This window comes from Phyllopteryx taeniolatus, chromosome 4, assembly GCF_024500385.1.
Source record: "Phyllopteryx taeniolatus isolate TA_2022b chromosome 4, UOR_Ptae_1.2, whole genome shotgun sequence".
Taxonomy (NCBI): Eukaryota; Metazoa; Chordata; class Actinopteri; order Syngnathiformes; family Syngnathidae; genus Phyllopteryx; species Phyllopteryx taeniolatus.
Genome location: NC_084505.1, coordinates 19820707 through 19841896, shown reverse-complemented (window position 1 = coordinate 19841896; position 21190 = coordinate 19820707). Strand labels below are relative to the sequence as shown.

The following is a 21190-nucleotide window of genomic DNA, read 5'->3' as shown; positions in this document are numbered from 1 at the left end:
AGCCCCTAGATTGTCTCCTTTTGTGCTTCTCATTATGTTTCTTTGCATGGTCTTCAGGGTTTTTCCTCCTAATATCGGTCCCAGTACGCTTGTTAACTTTGTATTTTTCTCGTTAAGGTCCCAGATGGCGTCCTTTCATGGTACCCAGTACATTTCTTGATAGGGTTTTCAGGGAGTTTCCTCATTTAGCTCTTAGTTTGAACCCTCACATGGTTCTGAGTGTTTCTTCACAGGGAATACTAATGCAAAGATTAGCGTTAGTGTTCATTTTAATGCATGGTTTCCTGCTACCGTAGACCCAACGTCCAATTAAAGAGACAAACGTAGAAAAATGTAACCTTTACTTATTTACACATTGTACAGAGGTATCGAGTGACAAGTCGTATGTACAGCGTAACCAGTATCTTAGAAACCCCTGAACTTATACACAAGTGAGAACAACAGCACACAATCACACGCACACACGCACGCACGCACCATCGACGACCACACGCGCACACAACACCAGTCGGGATAGAACGTGTGTGTTTGTGTGTGTGCGTCCTGATCCAAAAAAAAAAAAAGAGAAAAGAAACCACCAGAAACACGAGCACAGTCATGCAAGTAAAAAATAAAATAAAAACAAGTGTAAAAATCTCCAGTGATGGTACAAAACACACGCACACACACACACACACACAGAGTAAGTGGTGTGTGTGTGTGTGTGTTGTGTTACATGAGTGGGTCAAATGTTAGGAGTGGGATGAAGGGAAGAACAGAACAGAAAAGTAGGCACGCACGCACGCACACACACACAAACTTCATCCATTGTCTTACATAAATGCCTGCTTGGTGTAAAACACACACACTCACGCACACACGCACGCACACAGGAGGTGAAACAGCACAGACTCGTAGTGAAAGAGAACGCGGTGGGCGGACTTGGGACCGCGCGCTCCTCATTGATTCCCAAGTGCCGAACTACCGCTGACATCACAGCAGGAATCCAAATCAAATCAATCCAAAAAAACGCTCACACCAGAATCGAAAACATGCCAGTTTATCATCATAAGAATAGAAAGTTGCCATTGAAATGAAGCATCAGTAAGCTTCAAATCCAACCAAACCAAAACAACTAAAAATGCCTGTACATAACTGGAATACTATTGCAACCTGATATTGTGCATATTACTCACACGAGGCCATTTTGGATGGGTGCAGCCACGACATGAGATCGTACGCAACAATATGTGGGTGTGAGCTTAAGAGAGGTGGAAACAGCTTTTGACATCAAAATTCTGGTTCACAGCCTCAAATGTCCTCATTCAAGTGAAATATATCTTGTGTATGTGTATGTATATATATATATATATATATATTGTCAGCTGGTCCAGTCTTGTAGCTGTGTCCCTACTGAGGGGCAGGGTGCATTGACACCGTGAGAAGGTTGTTCTCATTGGAAGAAGGCTGCATTTGAAGGCTGATTGACATTGTTACGCCAAGTAAAGGTTGCCCCTAATCTAAGGTGGATGTCATAACACCACACAAAGGTCGACCCAAATCACGAGCTACTTTCAACGCATCCTACAGAGGTCGCATTTGAAGGCTGATCATGTTGGAACGCCATGCGAACATGGTCGGAATTGGAAGAATGCTGCATTTGAAGGACTATGCTGAGGCTTCTTCCAACAAATCCTTAGCAGGCCCACAACACCATAATGGGATGCAAATGCTGTCCCAAATTCAAGTGACGCCTTTGAAGGGCACATTTGAAGGAAGATGATGTTTGAAGGCATATGACATCTTAACACCATGCGTAGGCTGTCTTGACTGGATTTCTCCTTTAAATACATCACTCCGAGTTTGCATTTGAAGGCAGACGGCCTAATTACAGGCATCCTTAGGAGGCTGCGTTTGACAGTTGATTATGTAATAAAACATCACGTGAAGGTTGTACTATCCGAAGGCTCCTTCAAATCGCCTCCTAAGGATGGCCTCATGACACGGCACAAAGCCTATCCCCAGTGAAAGGCTTTTTTACATACATCTTAAGGAGTACACATTTGAAGGCTGTCCTAACTGACGGTATTTGTAAGCAAGGTCATAACACCACGCAAATCACGGGCTCCTTCAAATACACCCTTCGAGGCTGCATTTGAAGGCTCAATGACATCATAACACCATGCCAAGGTTGCCCTAAGTGAAAACCCCCTTTTGAAATGCATCCTTCAGAGGTTACATTTGAAGGCAGATGGCATCTTAACACCATGCGTTCATCAAATACGGCCTCTGAAGGATGGATTTGAAGACAGATGACATCGTCACACCACGCAGAGTACACATTTGATTGTTTTGCTTCTTTCACCTTTTTCACCTCACTAGTTCACGAAGGCCGTACCCTCAGACCCTCAATTGGGACACAGCTGTCTGTGTGCGCGCGCGTGTCTGTTCGTGTGCGTGTAAACCATCCACGTGATCCTAGGCTCCGACACAGTGTTATTTTGTGAAAAAAATCCATGTGATGTACAGTATGTGTGCGTTCATCTTGCGGGACCTTGCCATTGAGACTCAAGTGAAAATATAGTGACTTTTGAATCCACGGCTAATCTATAACTCTACCAGGCCTACGCACATTCGCACGCACGTGTAAGAATGAAGCTGCTAAAAAGGAATATGACACTGTACTCGTTAGCTAACACTCGCCGCCACAGCCCCCCCCCCCCCCAATAAAGAAAAGAAAGAGGAAAAACATCAACTCCAGCGAATTGTGTGAGTATCAAAAAGTGTTTGTTTTTGGTTTGTGTTTGGTGGCAGGTTAGAAAATGTACAAAGTGCACAAAGGCTAAACTAAGTCACTGCATCGACAGACATACACACACTTTGTGTGGACGCATGTGTGTGCATATGTGTGCATGTACGCATATATGACCCTGCATACATGTGGCGCAGAGCCATTAAGGAAGCATGCAAGTGTGTGACCTGAAGGCTAGGAGCTAAGAGAGGAAGGAAGCTAGTATGCTAAATGCTATATATGTATATGTGTGTGTGTGTGTACGTGTACGCGCATGTTTGGAATGTTCAATAGGCTGACATCAACATCATCAAACAGTCTTTCCCAATGTGTGTGTTTGTGTGTGTGTGTTGGGGCGTCTAGACCTTGGAACACACAGCCACACCCCATGGTGGAGTCCGTCCGTAGGTTCGATTCCTGCGTTGTGGGTCTGTGTGTGCTCATACAAGACACAAAAAAATGGAGGGCCGGAGGGGGGAGAGGGTCGTTTGCCCCCCATTGTCCCATGAAGGCTGGTGAGAGGGGCGAGGGGCAGTGTGTCCAGAATTGTGTGTGTGTGTGTGTGTGTGTGTGTGTGCGAGAGTGACAGGTACTGGCGAGTCTCACACGTCAGATTCGATGCTGGGCATGCGTCGGTATAGGCGGGGCCGGTTGCCACCGGCGCTGGAAGCTCGCGGCGCTGTCACGTAGCTCATGGGCTGGGCAGCGGCGGGCGGCACCATGTAGGCCACCACGGGGGGCTCCTGTTGTGGGTAGAACACCTGCTGGTCCACGTGGTGGTTGGCGTGGTGGCCTCCGTGGTTGCCCAGGGTGAGTGAGAGCGGCAGGCGCTGCTTGTAGATCGGTCGGGTGGCGGTCTGGGCGACGGTATGAGCGTGAGCGGCTGACTCCCGCTGCGCCGTGCCGGGGGCCGACTGGAGGAAGGGATTGTGCGAGGGCCGGTCGGGGAAGAGGCTCTTGGAACGGCGGGGCAGGGGCAGAGGGGCATCTAAGCTGCGGTGGTGGGAGGGAGACGGTGAGGGGGGACTGCGGCCACTGAAGGGGCGGTCTGAGCGCATTGTGAGCACGTTGGCGTAGGCGCCCTCATCCAGGGTCATCTCCCGGTCCCTGTCAGATAGGTTCAGGCCCCGCAGTTGGGTGACACCATCCGGAAGCACGTTCTCGTACGAGTGCTGGCGACTCAGTTGCAAATGCTGCGCCACAGGTGAGGAAGCTGCGGTCAGGGCAGACGGCGAGCAGGGTGCTGGCTCGAAGTGGCTGACCAGGTCATCGCCCTCACCCACCATGCCCAGCTGGCTCTGGGGCAGGAAGTGAGCGAACATGTCGGTGGCATGAGAGTAGTTCAGGTGGTCCTCGCTGATGTCGTACAGGTTGCCCAGATGGGCGCAGGCGTCACAGCGGGCCTGCGGGGGGCGCACCGTGTATAGGCCCGAGTAGCTGCTTAGCTTTGTCAAGCAGGAGCGGCAGTAGCCTGGGCGTACGCCCTGTGAGCCAACGGCCGAACCGGGGGTCTCGAAGGAACCGCTAGACTTATCCTTTGCACTGGCGGGAGAGGAAACACACCAAAAATTAGAACAGGAAGTGTGTGTACCGTAGACATGTAGACATACACGCCTCATTGAGTGGGCTGTCTTAGCATTGAGTGAAGGTTTGAGTCGCCAGTGAAGGTTGGAGTCCAGAAAGATAGTTCTAGTCCTGTGAAAAGGTATTTATTCTGAAAGAAGGTTTTAGTCTCGAGACAAGGTTCTAGTACCCAGAGAAAGTTCGAGTCCATAGACAAGGTTTTAGACAAAAGGGTAGGGGCTAGTCTGTACCTTTTAATCTGATGATTGTAAATGTTTACTTCTTATATATTGAGGATATACTGTACATTAGGTAACCACCAAACAAATGACAGAATGTTCTGTTCCCAAGATACGTTTTAGTTGTGAGAGAACGCGTCTAGGTTACCTTGTGGTCCAGGGAGAAGTTTCTAGTCCCAGTGACAGTTCTTGTAGTGAAAAAATGTCTACTTCCAAGAGAGAATAATATGGTCTACAGAAATTATAGTCAGCGAAGAGGCATTAGTCCCCAGAGAGAAGGGTCTAGTCCCCAAGTGGAGATACTAGTCCACAAAATTTTTTTTGTAGTACCCAGAGAGAAGGTTGTAGTCGCCAGAGGCAAGGTTCTAGTCTCCAAGGGGAGATACTAGTCTAGAGAGAAGATTCAATTCTCCAGAGTGGTACCAATTTCTAGAGAAGGTTCTAGTCCTTAGAGAGGTGTCTAGTCACAAGCAAGGTTTTAGTCTGGAAAAAAATGTACTGGTTCCAAAAGAAGGTTCTAGTTTCGAGAGAAGGATTCTGGGCCACAGAGAAAGTTCTATCCATCCATCCATTTTCTGAGCCACTTCTCCTCACTAGGGTCACGGGAGTGCTGGAGCCCTGAGAGTAGAGGTTGTAGTCTTGAGAGAAGGTGAGGTTCTCATGTAAAGCTTTGTATGTATGTTCATAATGTTTTCATGAGTCTTTACAGCCAGGTTCAGTATGCATGCAACAGTGTTAATGTGTGGATAAATATTGAAACATTAAAAATATGACTTGTCATAATGACCAGATCCTGCAATGTAGATGTGACACGTGGGGTTTCTGACAAAAGAGCACTAACATTGAATTACCTGCTGTGAGCATAGGTGCTGTACTTCTTGTCCTTCATGGAGTGCAAGTCGGCCTCCGCGCTGTGGCTGTGGTGCAGCAAGGTGGCGCTCAACTGCAGGATGGGCGCATCCCCCTTGTGCGAGTAAGTGCCGTCGGGGGAGAACACGTCTGGCGGGTACGGCTGCTCATCGCTACCCCCATGGCTGTCACGCTGGTAGGGTGGCCCTGACTGCAGGCTGGCCTGATCGGAGTCGATGGAGTAGATCTTGGACCCGCTGCTGCCCCCTCCGCCAACACCCCGCTTTCTCAACTGGTTAACAGACTTGAACCCGCTCCTCGCCGCCATTGGATCTGAGTCTTTGTGTGACGCGGGACGGCTGGAGCACTCTGAGATGTCTGAGTGGGGCGGGGGCGGCGGCTCTTCGGGAAGATAGCGCTGGCTCTTCATGGCCGGGGGTGCCACGGCGGTCGCGGTCGGGCTGGGGCCGCCGCTGGGGACCGCCCCGCCGGGCTGTGTCTTCAGGGTCTCCACGCTTTTCTTCCACAGGGCACGAGGTTTGGATGGCGGGCCTCCGGGGCAGGTCTTGCCGTTGTCGTTGGTGATGGACAGCTGTGGCTTGTTGGTGGGGCTGGTCTGGTGGGCGGATGCCTTCTGCGGGGCCGGGAAAGGCGCCGCGTTGTTCAGGAGGTTCTTGTGGCGGCCGGACAGAGACAGGAAAGCCTGCGGACCACTGGCGTTGCCATAGAGACCGGGACCCTTTGGAGCGAGGCTCTGCAGCGAGTTACCTAGGAGATGAGGAGAGGTGGTGAGTGTGTGTTTGAGAGAATGCGTGTGTAATTGTGTGTTTGTGTGCACCCACACCCCCTCTAATGTGTTCCATAATCAATTTGAAACCATAACCCTTTCTTGAAGCACTAATTTAAAAACCTAAGAAAAGGCTTGAAGCCATAACTTGAAACACTTACCTTGATTTGAAAGCTAAAACAAGTCTCTAAATCTAAATGGATACCTTAATACTTGTTTGAAACCCTAACCTTGTCTTGAAATAACAACACAAGCTTGAAAACCTACACTGAAAGCGAAATCCTTGTTTGATACCATAACCGAGAATTGACACCCTACTTTGAAACCCTAAGCTTTGTTTGAAACCTTATCGAGCGAGTTACCTAGGCGATGGGGAGATGAGATAAAGGGTGTTACAAAAGCAATGGAATGTCCACTTTTTGCTTCTGGCAACCATCCAGAATGTTACTTGTCACTCAGTTGGCACGTCTTACTCTGCTCTATGCGACTTGCGTAGAATGAACCCCCACATATTTGCCATTCAGCAGCCTCCAGACCCAAATTTTGCCTTGTCTTGAAACCCACAAAGGTTGAATCAAGGCAACTTGACTGTTCTTGTTTGTAGATGATGTTACACCTTGTAAGGAATATCACCAACTCCAAAAAGACACCCCATCCTCCCTTCTCAAGACAAAGAGAAGTAACTCAACAACCCGGACCCCCTACTGGGTACAACGACCAAAAGCCAGAAGGTCTGGGCCAACTTGATAAGCAATAGCTTGGCAAATCGTATTTGCAAGCCACAAACTGGCGGCCCAAAGAGAAGTCGTCCCTTTTGAAGGTTCCATCATCAAGGACAACAACAGGACCCCTGCAATCTTGGGATAGACAAACTGTTGATGCAAAGCTTAAGCTCACATTTTGGTGTGTTTTCTTATATTGCAGACGGCGAAATGTGATTTTATGACCGATGTCTGTTAAGCTGTGCTACTTGCTCCCTGGCATTCCTTCGCCCTTTTACGAGCAAATATACGGAACAATAGTCTTCGATAAAGATGCGATAAAGAGGACAAGTTTAAAATTAGACAATAAGTCAAGTTTAGATTCAAATGAATGACAATTTATTTTCTGTACCTTAAGGCTAGATGAGATACGAGAGTTTCTCAAGTTTTATTCACCCCAAATTCTTTTTCAGGAAAATTAGCACACAAAGAAACATCTGCACCCATCATGAACTCGGGTGGGTCCACCCTTCGCCTTCTTATTTGTCTCCCGGGAAGTTTAAAAGAAGAAGCTCTTGGCCTGCCTTGGAGAGGTTTTATTGCTGTTCTGGTTCCTGACCTCTCTGGGTGCGCGGTTTCGACCGAGCTAGCTCCTCGCGGAACTGGCTCAGCCCCGAGTTTCTTTTGATTTCTATTTGTATCTTTTATGTTCCCATGGCGCATTTTGGCTGGCGGTATGTGCGATCATCACCGAACAAATATGGACGTAAAGACCAAAGTGGAACCCCGGTTTTGGGGCGCAAGGTAAAACCACTGGCTCCCCACGTCGCGACATTTTTCAGCAAAGGAGCCGCTTGCTCCCAAGCAGAAGCGACGGCGGTGTGACCCGCCTACCCGGCCAGACCTCTGCGTAATTGGCCCCAGAAAATTGATTTTTGGCAAAGCTGAACTTTCTTCTTCTTTCAACCTCAGGGTAAACGTCTTCCACAAAGCGCGCGGCATCCTTCCCTGCCGCTTCAAACCGTGAGTCAGACTTTGCTATTTACCTCATTAAGTAGTCTCACAAATCTCACCAGTAATTAGTAATGGCGGGCAAGTGTGTCATGCCTCGCTATTTGCCTCACCTTTCATAGGTACAATATGTTTCACTTGATGTGACGAGCGGTCACGGGAGGTACTCTGGCGGTCCCATTCGTGATCTTACAACAATTTAAGTCCATTTATTGAATCTGAAAGAGTTCTTCAGGACAACATTTGCCTTGGCGGGTATGTTCCCTAGGAGTGCTCAAAAATAAAGTGTTGTTTTTGCCCAATGTGGTTAGCGGAAGGACCTTCCTGCATAGCAATCGGTCGTTCCCTTTGTCCTGCGGTAAAGCAGCTCATTCGGGCAACTCTTGAGGAGAGCGATGACAGGACGTCGTCATAGGCAGACGATAGGTGATGCCTCCGACCTCCTCCTCGACTGACCGACGGCTTTTCAGTGACTCTCCATACGTGTTTTTTTTATGTCCTAAATGTATATATTTTTTTACCTTGTGTGTTTTAACATACATGGCCAAAAACGATAATTCGGATTCTGAATTAACATTGATGGCTTCTTTCACACCTCTTTCAAACTGGCGGGTCCTCCTTATCCACCATTTGGATGTTGTTGTCCTCGAAGGAATGTCTCTTCTTGTTGTGATGCAAAACTCTAATTTGAAACTCTTCTTCAAATCATACCACAAGCTTACTTACCCTTATTTGAAACACTACCTTGCAAGCCTAACATTTGAAACGATAACCCAGAAATGAAACTCTACCTCGTTTGAAACCCTAACCCTATTTTCAAACACCTACCTAGAAACCTTAACCCAAGCTTGGCAATCCTTTTCTAAATTCCTAACCCTGGCTCGAAACCCGAACCTTTTTTTTGATACCCTAACTCAGCGATGAAACCATCATTGAAAACAGTACGCTTGGTTTGAAGCCCTACTTTGACTCATCAATGTCAGTTTTTGTAAGCGAGGCGAGCGAGCACACGTGTGAGACCTTTTCCCGTCATGACATCGAGGATGCTGCTGGGCTGCAGCAGCACCGTGTTGCGTTTGGGCGACGCCATGGCGATGGACTTGGCCGACTTGAGCAGGTGCAGCATGTTGGCCTGAGGGCTGAAGTCCAGCTCTGGCGCCTTCTTCTTCATGTCGATATGCACGCCGTGGATGCAGCTCCAGATGCCCTAAAAGAAGAAGAAGAAGAAGAAGAAAAAAAGACTTTTTGGCCTCTCTCAGGGTTGAATTGAGGCGATGATGTCAGTGCACGACGCCCTCGAGTGCAAGGAGATGTTCCTCCTCCAGACACTTAACCTCCACGCTGTCACACGCTCGCTCCACTGTTTTTGTAAAACACCATGTGTGAAACGTTGCTCGTCTGGAATAAAAGCTCTGCTACACACGCACAGACACACGCATACGACACATGAATAATGAAGACTCTGGACCTGGTCACTGGTGTGTGTGTATGTGCTGCGCATATTTAAAAAAAGCCATGTTGCACATCCCCTACTTTGAAATCCTAATTTGTGTTTTAATATGATTAAGTGCATTATTTGTCTCTTCACACATTTGGATAAAGACACATTTGGTGAAACCTTGACCTTGTCTTAAAAGAGCATGCTCCCATATTTCACTAACAGGCTATGAACAATCATTTTAAACCCTAACCCTGGCTTGAAACTCAACTTTAAAACCGTCACTCTGGCTTGCTACCCTAACTAGAAACCCCTACACTTAGAAAACTCCATTTAAAGTTCAACTTGGAAACCCTAACCCAGCCTTTAAGCCACAATTTGAAATGCTCACCTTGGCTTGATACCCTCATTTGAGACCTTCAAACTTGTATTTCAGAACCCTAGCATTTGTTTGTAACCTCTGAAATCCTGAGCCTATTTTACAATCCCAATTTGAGACCTTTGCCCTGGCTCAAAGTTAGGGTTGTCCAATACCGCTTTTTTCCAGACCGATACCAGTATGCGTATTAATTCACTCTTGGGTGATACTGACTACCAATACCACTAGTACTTTTCATCCATGAAATTTAACTGTGAACGAAGACCTTTCTTTCTTTCTGACACACATGATCATTCGCCTGATGTGTCAAACCACCGCATTGTAGTGCAAACTCCTGGCGAGGAGGACTTACTTGGTGGCCTTCACGAGTACTCGAAACCTTGAGGTAACGCCGGTAACGGTACTCAAAACATGACTTCTTCGGCCTTTCTCTGCACTCACCCTGCTGATGGTGAAGAGCAGGCCGGGGCGTCCCGAGCAGACGCCTGTGAAGCAGTAACGCAGTCGCCAGTAGAAGAGATGCTCTGACACGAAGGTGAGGATGGACAGACCCATGGCTGTGGCCAGCATGTAGAAGACGCCCGCCATGTTGTCCACGTCCAGCTGGCTGGACATCACCTCGTTCTTCTCGTTGTGGCAGATGCCCGTCAGCCACTGCGCCTCCAGCTCCTCCATTTCGCCTGCGTGGGCCGTTCAATCCAAACGGGAGGTCAAAAGGGCAAAGGGGGCGTTAAATAAAAAAGGAGAGAGGAGGAGGTCAAGAAAAATTGAAGGTGGTTCAAGGGAGGAGGAATTGAAGGAGGTAACATGGCAAAGAGAAATACAGGAGAGGAGTTGATAAAATATGAATGGAGGAGGTGAAAAGGAGGAGAGAGGATGTGAAAAAAAAAGGAAATGAATAAAACGGAGGAGGAAAAGGGAAATTGATGGAGGTGAAATGGGGTTGGGACTTTAAACAGAAGGGTGGGGAGGAGGCAAAAAGGGAATTGAGGGAGGTAAAAAGCAGCCAAGGGGAGGAGGTTAATCAATTGATCTGTAATGGAACATCAGTGGGACGAGGCAAAGGAATTGATAGTGATGGATTGATCACGAAAGATCATCACAACGGGTGTGTGTGTGTGTGTGGGTGTTGCGGTTCAGAAGCACTTTAGCGGTCGTGGCACTTTGATTTGGGTCTGGTCGGCCTCTTTGAGGGCCGCAGCACAACACACACACACACACACACACACACACACGAGTGTGTGCCCACACACGTGCGTGTGCAGATTGAGAGGCAGTAATGATGATGAAACGGCGTATTTGATCGAGGGACTGTCGGGTGGCGGCTAATGCTAAGCTAACGGACCGTCGCCGATGATGCCGAGGATGGCGAGGTCCACCAGCCTCTTCCAGTAGGAACCCTTCTGCAGCGCGATCCCGTATCCGGTGGTGGCGAAGATGTAGCCGCTGCCGATGGTCACCAGCTTGCAGCCGTCGTCTCGGCCCGCCATGTAGTTGAGCACCGCCGCGTCATAGATGAATGCGTCTAGCTTCCTGTCAAAGACACCATCAAAGGCATAAAAATAACACAACCAAAAACACCATCAAAATCCAAGACACATCAAAAACCCCAGCAAAGGATTCACACCCAAAAAACGGTGTGACTGGTGCCACCAGTAAGGCAACAGCAGCATGTTGAGCCTGCTGGGAGCACCTTGTATGACAGCCCCTGCTAAAAAAAACAAAAAACAAAACAAAGTTTTTGTACTGGTCTTGCTAGTGTCACCAGCATGCTGCTGCTACCCTGCTGCTAGCTGGTGATACCAGCGAGACCAGTATGAAAACCAATCAAAAAGAGCACATGCTGGTTATGCTGGTGAGCACCTTGCTGATCTATGCTGGTTTTTTTTAAAGCACGGTGATGTAAGACACCATATAAATTAAGACACGAGAAAACCTCATCAAAATCAAAGACACCACTCCAAAAACACCATTAAAGACACAACATCATATCATTAGAAAGAAAGAGAGCAAAAACACCACTGTATCTTATTTTTTTAGGAAAAAAACTAAACAAAACAGAACGTCTTGTATGTATTCATTATATTTTAATATGTACATTATTAATCTTGTGAAGGATTTTTTTTTAGATTTTCTCTAAATACAAAATGTAGAAAATAATTATAACCACCATAAAATACGAAAAGTACAACATGCGTTACAAGACCATATAAGAATAGTAATCATTATCAAGGGCGGCACGGGGACCGACTGGTTAGCACATCCGCCTCACAGTTCTGAGGACCGGGGTTCAAATCCCGGCCCTGCCTGTGCCGAGTTTGCATGTTCGCTCTGTGCTTGTGTGGGTTTTCTCCGGGTACTCCGGTTTCCCCCCACATTCCAAAAACATGCATGGGAGGTTCATTGAAGACTCGAAATTGCCCGTAGGTGTGAATGTGAGTGCGACTGGTTGTTTGTTTATATATATATATATACACACAAAAATAAATATGAACAAATAAAAAAGTATTATTTATAATCTAAAAATATAGTATGCAGTCTATGAACAGTATATACAAAAATAAAAACCTGAAAATAAATCATCATCACTACATAAAAAATTATCAACAAATAAATCACTACACAAAAAGAATTAAAAAAAGGTAAGGATAATAATCACAACAGCAAATATATAAAAGAATAGCAACTATAAACTATATAAAATAAGTGTTAGTGAGTGAATGAATGAATGGTAAGTGCTATAAAATTAAATCAGCCTCACAGTTCTGAGGACCGGGGTTCAAATCCCGGCCTCACCTGTGTGGAGTTTGCATGTTCTCCCCGTGCCTGGGTGGGTTTTCTCCGGGTACTGCGGTTTCCTCCCGCATCCCAAAAACATGCATTCATTGGAGACTTTAAATTGCCCGTAGGTGTGGATGTGAGTGTGAATGGTTGTTTGTTTGTATGTTGCCCTGCGATTGGCTGGCGACCAGTTCAGGGCGTACCCCGCCTCCTGCCCGATGACGGCTGGGATAGGCCCCCGCACGCCCGCGACCCGCGTGAGGAGAAGCGGCTTGGAAAATGGATGGATGGATAATTACTAGAAAATATAAAAACAATTATTCTTCTAAAAAGTAAATAAAAGTAAGAAAAAAAGCAGAATGAACAAAAAATATATATATATATTTTAAAACATCATTATATTGCATATTGAGCAAAAATAGCCCCAAAAACAAAAACACAACCAACAACGCTATCAAATGGTTATGTGTAAACCAATGCAATTCAAGTAAGTCAAATGAGGTAAAAGAAAGGAGAATTCAGAGGCTTCTCCTATTCCTCGCGACCAATCCCACCTTCAGCATTGCTTTTGTTCTCAGCTTGTTGTCATTATTCCGAGACGACAGCTTCAATTCAAAGCCCCTGTGCGTGTGTGTGTGTGTGCGTGACAAACAGTAGGAGCCCCCTATGCGAGCCTGATAGTGACCAGCTCAGCATAAACAACAGCTTTGATGTGAGGCTGCTCAAAATGAAATGCAATAGTAGCCCACCAGCGGCCAATAGCAGCTCCACCAATTAAAACGCAAAAACTTTGCCAGTTACAATGTGGTTACGCATCGAATTTTTTTCAATCGAAACTGGTAAAACATGTTCTTCTCAATTCACAATTTCCATATCTTCAATTCGATTTTTTTTTTAGCCTATGATTGTGAAAAACTGCGCATTGGTGCCACATGCTGTTTCACTAGAAACCTTTTCTGCGAAACGGGTCAATATGACCCAGAACTGTATCTCAGCTTTTTTCCACCAACACCAAGTTCAGTGACCTCGCTCCTCAAGTAGGATTCAAGTCCTGAACCAGCACTATTTTTGTTCTCGATTTTTAAAAATACCTTAACGCGGGTCATTTTGACCCAGAAGTACAGAACAGCTTTGACTTTTCATTTGCATATCTGAAACTGCAGTGCGACCAAACCTTGGTCCAGGACCTCCACTTTGCTTCCAGATTTGGTATGGATCAATTTGACCTGGAACTACAGAACAGCTTTGACTTTTCATTAGCACATTTTAGCTGGAGCGGGGCCACTACAAACCAGGTCCAAGCCCTGGTCGAGGACCTCCACTTTTCTTCTAGATCCATTTGACCCAGAACTACAGAGCAGCTTTGAATTTGCACTCACATATTTCCCCCTGGAGCAGCGCTACTAGGAACATCGTCATAGCTCTGGTCCAGGACCTCCACTTTTCTTTCCGTTTTTTCGTACATTTTTGAAACGGGTCAGTTTGAACCCGCACTACACAACAGTATTGACTTTTCACTCACACATTTCAAGCTGGAGCGGGGCTTCCAAGAACCAGGTCCAAACTCCAGTCCTGGACCTCCACTTTTCTTTTAGATTTTTTTCGACATTTCTAAAATGGACCAATTTAACGGTTTGGACTTTTCACTTGCACATTTCAAGCTGGAGAACCAGATCTATTTCTAGATTTCTTTTTTACATTTTTAAAATGGGTCCATTTGAGACAGAACGAAAAAACAGCTTTTACGTTTTACTAGTACATTTCAAGCATTTGACTAGCAATGCTAGTCAGCGGCACAGTTCCACAAGGAACCAGGTCCAAGTCCTGGTCCAGTTTTTATCAAACTTTGAAATGGGTCAATTTGATCCGTAAGTCCAAGAACAGCCTTTACTTTCCACTGTTCCACAGGAGAACAGGTCCAAGCCCTGATTCAGAACACTTTATCGAGATTTTTTCCGAGCTTTTTGAAACCTTTTGAAAAGGCTCAATTTGACGCAGAACAAAAGAACAGCATTTACTTTTTAGTAGCACTCAGTTGACTTGAACAATACCACACTAGAACAAGTCCAGGTCCAAGTCGTTATCCAGGATCGACACTTATGTGCTTGGTATTATTCTTCAATTTTTAAACTTTGAATCGGGTCAATTTGACCCAGAGCTACAAAGAAGCTTTGACATCACACTGATTTCAAACTAGGTCCAAGCCTTGGTCCAGGACCTCCACTTTTCTTCTAGATTTCTTTATTACATTTTTTTAAAATGGATCCATTTGACCCAGAAGTACACAACAGCTTTTACTTTTAGTTTCAAGACCTACACTTTTTTTTTTTAGGACAGTTTTAAAACTATGAAATTCATCATTTTGACCCAAAACTACAGAACAACTTTTATTTTTCAGTAGTACTCAATTCAGTGGCACAGTTCCAAAAGGAACTAGGGCCAAACCCTGGTCCAGGAGATACAGTTTTATGTTATATGTTATTTTCCCACCAGTTTGCAAACTTCGAAACGGGTTAGTTTGACCCGAGACGACAGAACAGCGATGACTTTTCATTCTCATCGTTCTTACCCGGTCTTGAGGCTGACCAGGGCGTCCTGCACTCCACTCTGGTGGTACTTGGTCATGTACTGGTGCATGTCCGGGTAGTTTTTGCGGATGTTGCGCTCCGTGCTGCCATTGGGAACCGTGCCGAAGCGGAAGGGCGGCGAGTAAGAGTAGGGACTCTGAAACTGGACGAGGACGAGACAAGAAGAACCAGGTGAGGAGGAGGAGGCTCATCGGTCATCGGCACCATTGCGGGTCTAGCGAGGGTCTAGCGAGGGTCTAGCGAGGGCAGATTTTGCTGACGTTTTGTGCTAAGCGGTCAGTGTCAGTGCGTTGAAAGTAACAACCGCCAAGCCGGCTCCCAGATGGAGCCGCGTGGCCGCAGGGTCGGCATCCATTACAACTGCCCTGAGATGAAATGTGTAATGGCGGGTCAATATAATAAATGACACATTTCGATTGTTTTTTGTCAGACTGTATTTTCTTCCCCCTGCAAACGTTATCTTTTTGCTTATTTGTTCTTTTTTCACAATAGAAATTAAAGACCTGATTAGTATTTACGTGTATTTTTCACAAAATAAAACACAGTTTGTAATGTTATCATTTCTATGTATTAAATATTTTTACATCCACAAAATAAAATCGAGGATATTTTAGCTACACAAAATCCCAAAACATCACAAAGGCTCAATTTATTTGATTATTGTATCACATTATTTTTTCACAAAATAAAATGGTTGCATTTTTAGCTAATGTTCTCATCAAATGATTGATTGATTTTGTATGCATTGTATTTCACACAATAGAATGAGGATGATTTGTTTATAAAGGATATGTTTAATATGAATATTTATACAATAAACAATATGATTATGGCCAACGGAATAACAGTCCGATACTGCCGGTTGTCTTTTTCCGTGCCATAAAATCAATGCCAGAGAGTCTCAGCCCGAGCCATTTATGATTGAAACGAACGCGTGAAGTGAAATGCCAGCTCTATCATTACGCCAAGATGGAGGCTACCTTCTTGTCGGAGAGTCCGGTGACCTGGTCCACAAACTCCTCCTGGATCATGAAGGCGGCCAGGTTGGCTGTGTATGAGGCCAAGAAGATGACGGCGAAGAAGGCCCACACCGACACGATGAACTTGCTGGTGGTGCCTTTGGGGTTCTGCACGGGCACCGAGTTGTTGAACACCAGACCCCACAGCAGCCAGATCGCCTTGCCGATGGTGAACGACGGACCGTGAGGGTCTGGCGTAAAGAAAGACAGATGTTCGGTTACCAAAGGACTCTGACATGGATCCGGCGACTGCTGTGGGGCATTTGCAGCTTTCTGTTTGTGAGCAAGGCAAGGTGTAGATCTCTGCGTTAGCTTCTGGCTGCTTAGTCTTGGTTTGGTCCGTGTAAAAGGAAAAAGTGTCTCAGAGGGGCAGAATTTAGCGGGATCTCTGTATGAAAGTGCCAAGCCTATAATAATAAAAGTCTCGATTCATATTGTAAGTTAACGACAACAACCATCACAATCTAATAGTATTATGTTAAAAAATGTTAAGAGCATGTATGCCATTTGTTTTACGTGGCTCTTTTGCAGGGCCTCTGTGTGAAAAGAGGCCAACGCTACTTTGACATATATTTACAATTCCCTCACAATCCAGCCATCCATCCATTTTCTGAACCGCTTACCCTCACTGGGGTCGCGGGCGTCCTGGAGCCCATCCCAATTAGATTACAAAATGCATATCCTTTTTTATTACTATTAATAATAGTTATAATGTACTATGAATTAAGAAATGATTAATTAATCTATCATAGTTATGCCGTCATCTTTCATTATTATTCCAATTAAGATGATTAAACTGAAGATTCGTATTCTTAAAATAATATTTAATACAGTATATCAATTACAAAAAGTTCAAATAGAGTGCTGAAAACCATTATTAGAAAAATCCTTCAAATGATTTCAATAAATAGGTATTCAACTTAATGATTAAATTAGAACCATCAAATATATTTACAATTGTTCAAATATTTCAAATAAAATGATTAAATAGTTTCAATACGTAAAAAGGCAACACTATTACAATAGCAATATTATTTGTCATGCCCTGCAGTACCCCCTCTCTCTCTCTCTCTCTCCCCCAGCAATCAGCATCAGCCTTGGCCGCGCACCTGTCTTCGAGCGGCACTCATTAGCGCCTGCATTTCAAGCCTGTCAAGTCCGGCAGCCTTCGCCCGAGTATTGCGACTCGCCGACCAACTCTCGTACTTCCGGGTTTCGCGGTATGCAAGTAGCTATCGGAAGATCCGCATCCGGTGTTCTTCTGCGTCTCGCTGACTGCTCCAGCCACGCCGCTAAGCTAGCCCACCCGCTCGCGTTCCCGCTTCCTGCTCGACGCTCCAACACCTCGCCTTGGGTATGCTTCCCCGCAATAAACCGTTCTAAATCTACTCCCGCCGCCTCGGTCTACTCTCGGGTCCAATCCAATTCATATACGATTTTGAAACGTGACAATTATTTACAATTATGGAAAACAATTGCAACCATTACACAATTGTTGAAATGTTTACAATCACCCCAATGATGATTAAAAAAAATGTTAAATATGGAAATAAAATTCTACTATCAATACATTTTTTGATTCCACTTCTACGTTAGACATGCTTTCACGTTGCCCACTCCTACCCTCCAGGGTTAGGAAATCACATGTAACTTTTTCCAATGATGAGGAAAAGCGTCATTCGAATAAAATGAGGCTAAAAATAGGAAATGTCGAATTGACTCTGGGCTCATGTCGGCGGCGTGCGGACGCTTTGGGGGCATATTAGCAACAGAAGCTTGCCAAAGAGTCAGCGTAATAATAGCTCCGTTGCCGCGTCTCCGCGGGAGCCAACCAAGGAAGGATGCTTGGATGCCTCTCCTCTGTGTGTACGTTTATGTTTGTGTGTGTGTGTGTGTGTACCTTTGCCTTGGGCCAAGTTGCGGTTGAAGCCCAACGGAGAGACAAATTCGAATAGGAAGACAGCGATAGCCGTGACGATGAGCAGCATCACAAACATCATCACCCAAACAGACGCACTGAAGGGCTCTAAGGCAGGGCGGAGGAGGAGGAGGAAAAGGAGGATGAGGGAGAGGAAGAGAATGAGAAATGGGAGGATGAAGATGATGATGATGGGGCGGGAGGAGAGAAAGCAGAGGACGAGGAGAACGAAAAAGACGGTTGAGGAGGAAGAGGATGAAGTCCAGGAGGAAGGGGAGAAGGAAGAGGGTGGAGGAAAAGAAGCCAGGAGAGGAGGGGGAATAAAAAGAGGAGAAAGGTGAGGATGAGGAAGAAAAACAGAAGAACATGGAAGAGGGGAAAAAGAGGACGAAGAGGAGGGGGTTGAGCAAGGAGGAGGTAAAAGAAGAGAGGAGGAAGAACAGGAGGAAGAGAAGAAGGGGTGGATGAATATGAAGAGGAGGCAGAGGATGAGGAAGTGGAAAGGAAGGGAAATGAAAAACAGGAGAGATTAGGAGGGAAAACAAGGAAGAGGGGACAAGGAGAAGAGAAAGTGAGGGATGAGGATAAAGAGGGGGAAATGAGGAGGAAGAGGAAGAGAAAAAATGAGGAAGCGGAGGAGAAAGAGCAAGAGGGAGAGGCAGAGAAAGTGGAGGAAGCAAAAGATGAGGAGAAAAAGGGGAAGAGGTAGTGGATGAGAAGTAGGAAAAGGAAGGGGAGGAAAAAGAGAAGGAAGAGAGGAGGTGGTGATGAAGAGCAGAAGAAGGAGGAAGAGTTAGTCACAGTAGTTTTGAAGTCGTTAACATTTGCATATTTTTTTCTTCCTCCGGTGGAGGAGGACGAGGAAGAGGAGGAGAGGAGCATCAAATCCACACCGATGCTGAACCCAGACAAAGCGTGTGCGCGTGCGTTTGCAGAATGTAACTGCCCGAGAGAGATACCGAAGCATCACTGATCCCACACACCAACATATCGGTATCTCTCGGTGGCCGTGTTTTTTAACCCTCGGCGGTTTTAGGCCACCACCGCCAAGTTAGTTTATTCATTATATATTTGGGGAATTCATCAGTTACCTGAATTTTATTCTGCCAAATATTGGAATCGGCACCGGTTTTTGGTACTTACAATTCCTGCCTGGACCTTTGAAAAGTAGTACGTCAGCCATTTTCCACTGAAAGAGCCACAAAGTTGTATTCAAATAATTCATGATTCCAAAATTTGAACTACTTTCACCATTCCACAAATGAACTAGTTCATAGTTGTTGTTTTTTTAACAGGCCATTTTCCAGCCATCCAGTCCGCACTAGTAGATAGGTGCAGCTTTTACCCTACAATCTCAAACACGAGGAAAAAACGTTGCTTGAATGGTCTTTTTTAAAATGAGTAAGTACAACAAAAACATTACTTCTGTCCTTAATGTGCAAACAAAAGTATGAAGAGAAAAATAGGAAGAGGAGAAGGAGCGAGAGGAACGGAAGATGAAGAGGAGGAAGAGGAGAAAAAAACATAAGGAGCAAGAGGAGGGGACAAAGAAGAAGAGGGAAAGAAGGAAAAAGAAAAGAAGGAGGAACACGAAGGAATATAAAGACAGAGGTGGAAAAGGAGGAGGGGAAAGAAGAGGAATAGTGGGAGAAGGAAGAGGAGAAAGACAGAGATGAGGAAGAAGAGGAGCAGGAAGAGGAAGAGGAGAAACCAAGGGAGGCAGAGGAGAAGGAAATGGAGCAGAAAGAAGGAAGAGGACGAGAAAGAGGAATACAATGGCAAAGGTGAAAAGAAGAAGGAAGAGGAAGAGAGAAAAAGACAAGCAAGAGGAGAAGGAGAAAAAGGAAGAGAAAGAAGGAGGAAGAGGAGAAAGAATGAGAGGAGTAGGAAGTGGAAAAAGGTCGAGGAAGAAAAGAAACAGGAAGAAACTATTCCTTCCTCCTTGGGCTGTATTGTCATCGACCTGAATGAAATAGTGTCCTTCGTGCTGACTGTGTGATGCCATGTAACCCCCCCCATCGCCCCCTTGCGGAACGGTGCCGTAACGACGGCGGGATAAAGAAGTTTGTTTGTTGTTGTTACCGAGGAAGGCTGAAGGTGAGACGGTGCCGTTGCTGCGCGACACCATGACGCTGATGCCCGTCTCCACGAAGGGCACGGAGAAGTCGATGACCTCTGACCTCTCCTCATTGATGGTCAGAGAGCCCACGGCCATGGCGGCTTTCTTGTACACCACCTGGTGGACAGATGGGGCGGGGCACTTAGCTAGAGACCAGATAAAGTTTGTCGGTGTTCACTGCAATTCTGTACTGCTAAACTAGCATCGAATGTCTACCACGATCGCACATACTGACGCTATCGACCTACCTTCCCTGACAACCCAACCTTTAACCTACTCTACCGACCGCACGTACTTACCAGAGCTTGGTGATATGGCCTGAAAATAACCAACCCAAGTTTACATCTTACCTACCTACCTTTTTACCTACCCTACTTAGTAAGTAACGACAGCGGGATGAAGAAGGTTGAAAAAGTGGTGTGTTGTTTTATGTCCAGCGATGTGGTTGACTCGAGTCGACTCTTCATCCTGCCTGCCTGCCTTAGCAATTACCTACTTCACCTATCCACCCTACTTACCATACCATACCTACCCATTTTCCATCTTGCCTACCCACCTACTCTACCTAGCCTACCAACTTCCCAAGGTAAAACATGGCATGCTAACACCTGCTAAGGGAAGGAGAAGGTTGCAGTCATCCTGTCTTCCAGCTCTCTTCTCTCTCTCGTTCTCTCCGGTAGAAAGAAGTGAAACATCAGCATGAATGTCAGTTACCGTTTGGGGGCATTTTCAGAGCAAGAAGAAGGAAACGCAGTTGTCATTTTTGCTGTCGACCGAACGTATCGTGACACGCGACCACGTCATGTCCTCGAGGGATGTGCTGTTTTCTTACTTTCTCAATGACTCCATCCACATTCATGAGGTAATGCTGGAGACCGAAGTAGCGTATGACTTATTATGACTGGGACGCCGTTCCAAAAAAGCAGGGCTACGGGGAGGCCGTTAATCCTGAATTTGGATCGATTTGACATGGTGAAATATGAAATGCTTTTTACTGGCAGGGTACAAGAGGTCTGTGTGCTGGGCCA

General features: G+C 45.9%; 1 protein-coding gene across 4 annotated transcripts in view; it reads right to left on the bottom strand.

Annotated features, from left to right (window-relative positions):
• Positions 1-324: 324 nt before the first annotated feature.
• Positions 325-21190, bottom strand: part of grin2ab (glutamate receptor, ionotropic, N-methyl D-aspartate 2A, b) — a 127473-nt gene continuing 106607 nt past the window's right edge. For 3 of the 4 annotated variants that reach the window (XM_061770346.1, XM_061770345.1, XM_061770348.1), the window contains exons 12-20: positions 20126-20279; positions 18026-18151; positions 16087-16316; positions 15088-15248; positions 11083-11270; positions 10179-10417; positions 8941-9127; positions 5424-6189; positions 325-4312 (exon numbers count right to left, since the gene is read on the bottom strand). In XM_061770346.1, the coding sequence (XP_061626330.1) occupies positions 3373-4312; positions 5424-6189; positions 8941-9127; positions 10179-10417; positions 11083-11270; positions 15088-15248; positions 16087-16316; positions 18026-18151; positions 20126-20279 (2991 nt within the window). In that variant the 3' untranslated portion in view covers positions 325-3372. The remainder of the gene's footprint in view (positions 4313-5423; positions 6190-8940; positions 9128-10178; positions 10418-11082; positions 11271-15087; positions 15249-16086; positions 16317-18025; positions 18152-20125; positions 20280-21190) is intronic. The other variant, XM_061770347.1, reaches the window with a different exon arrangement.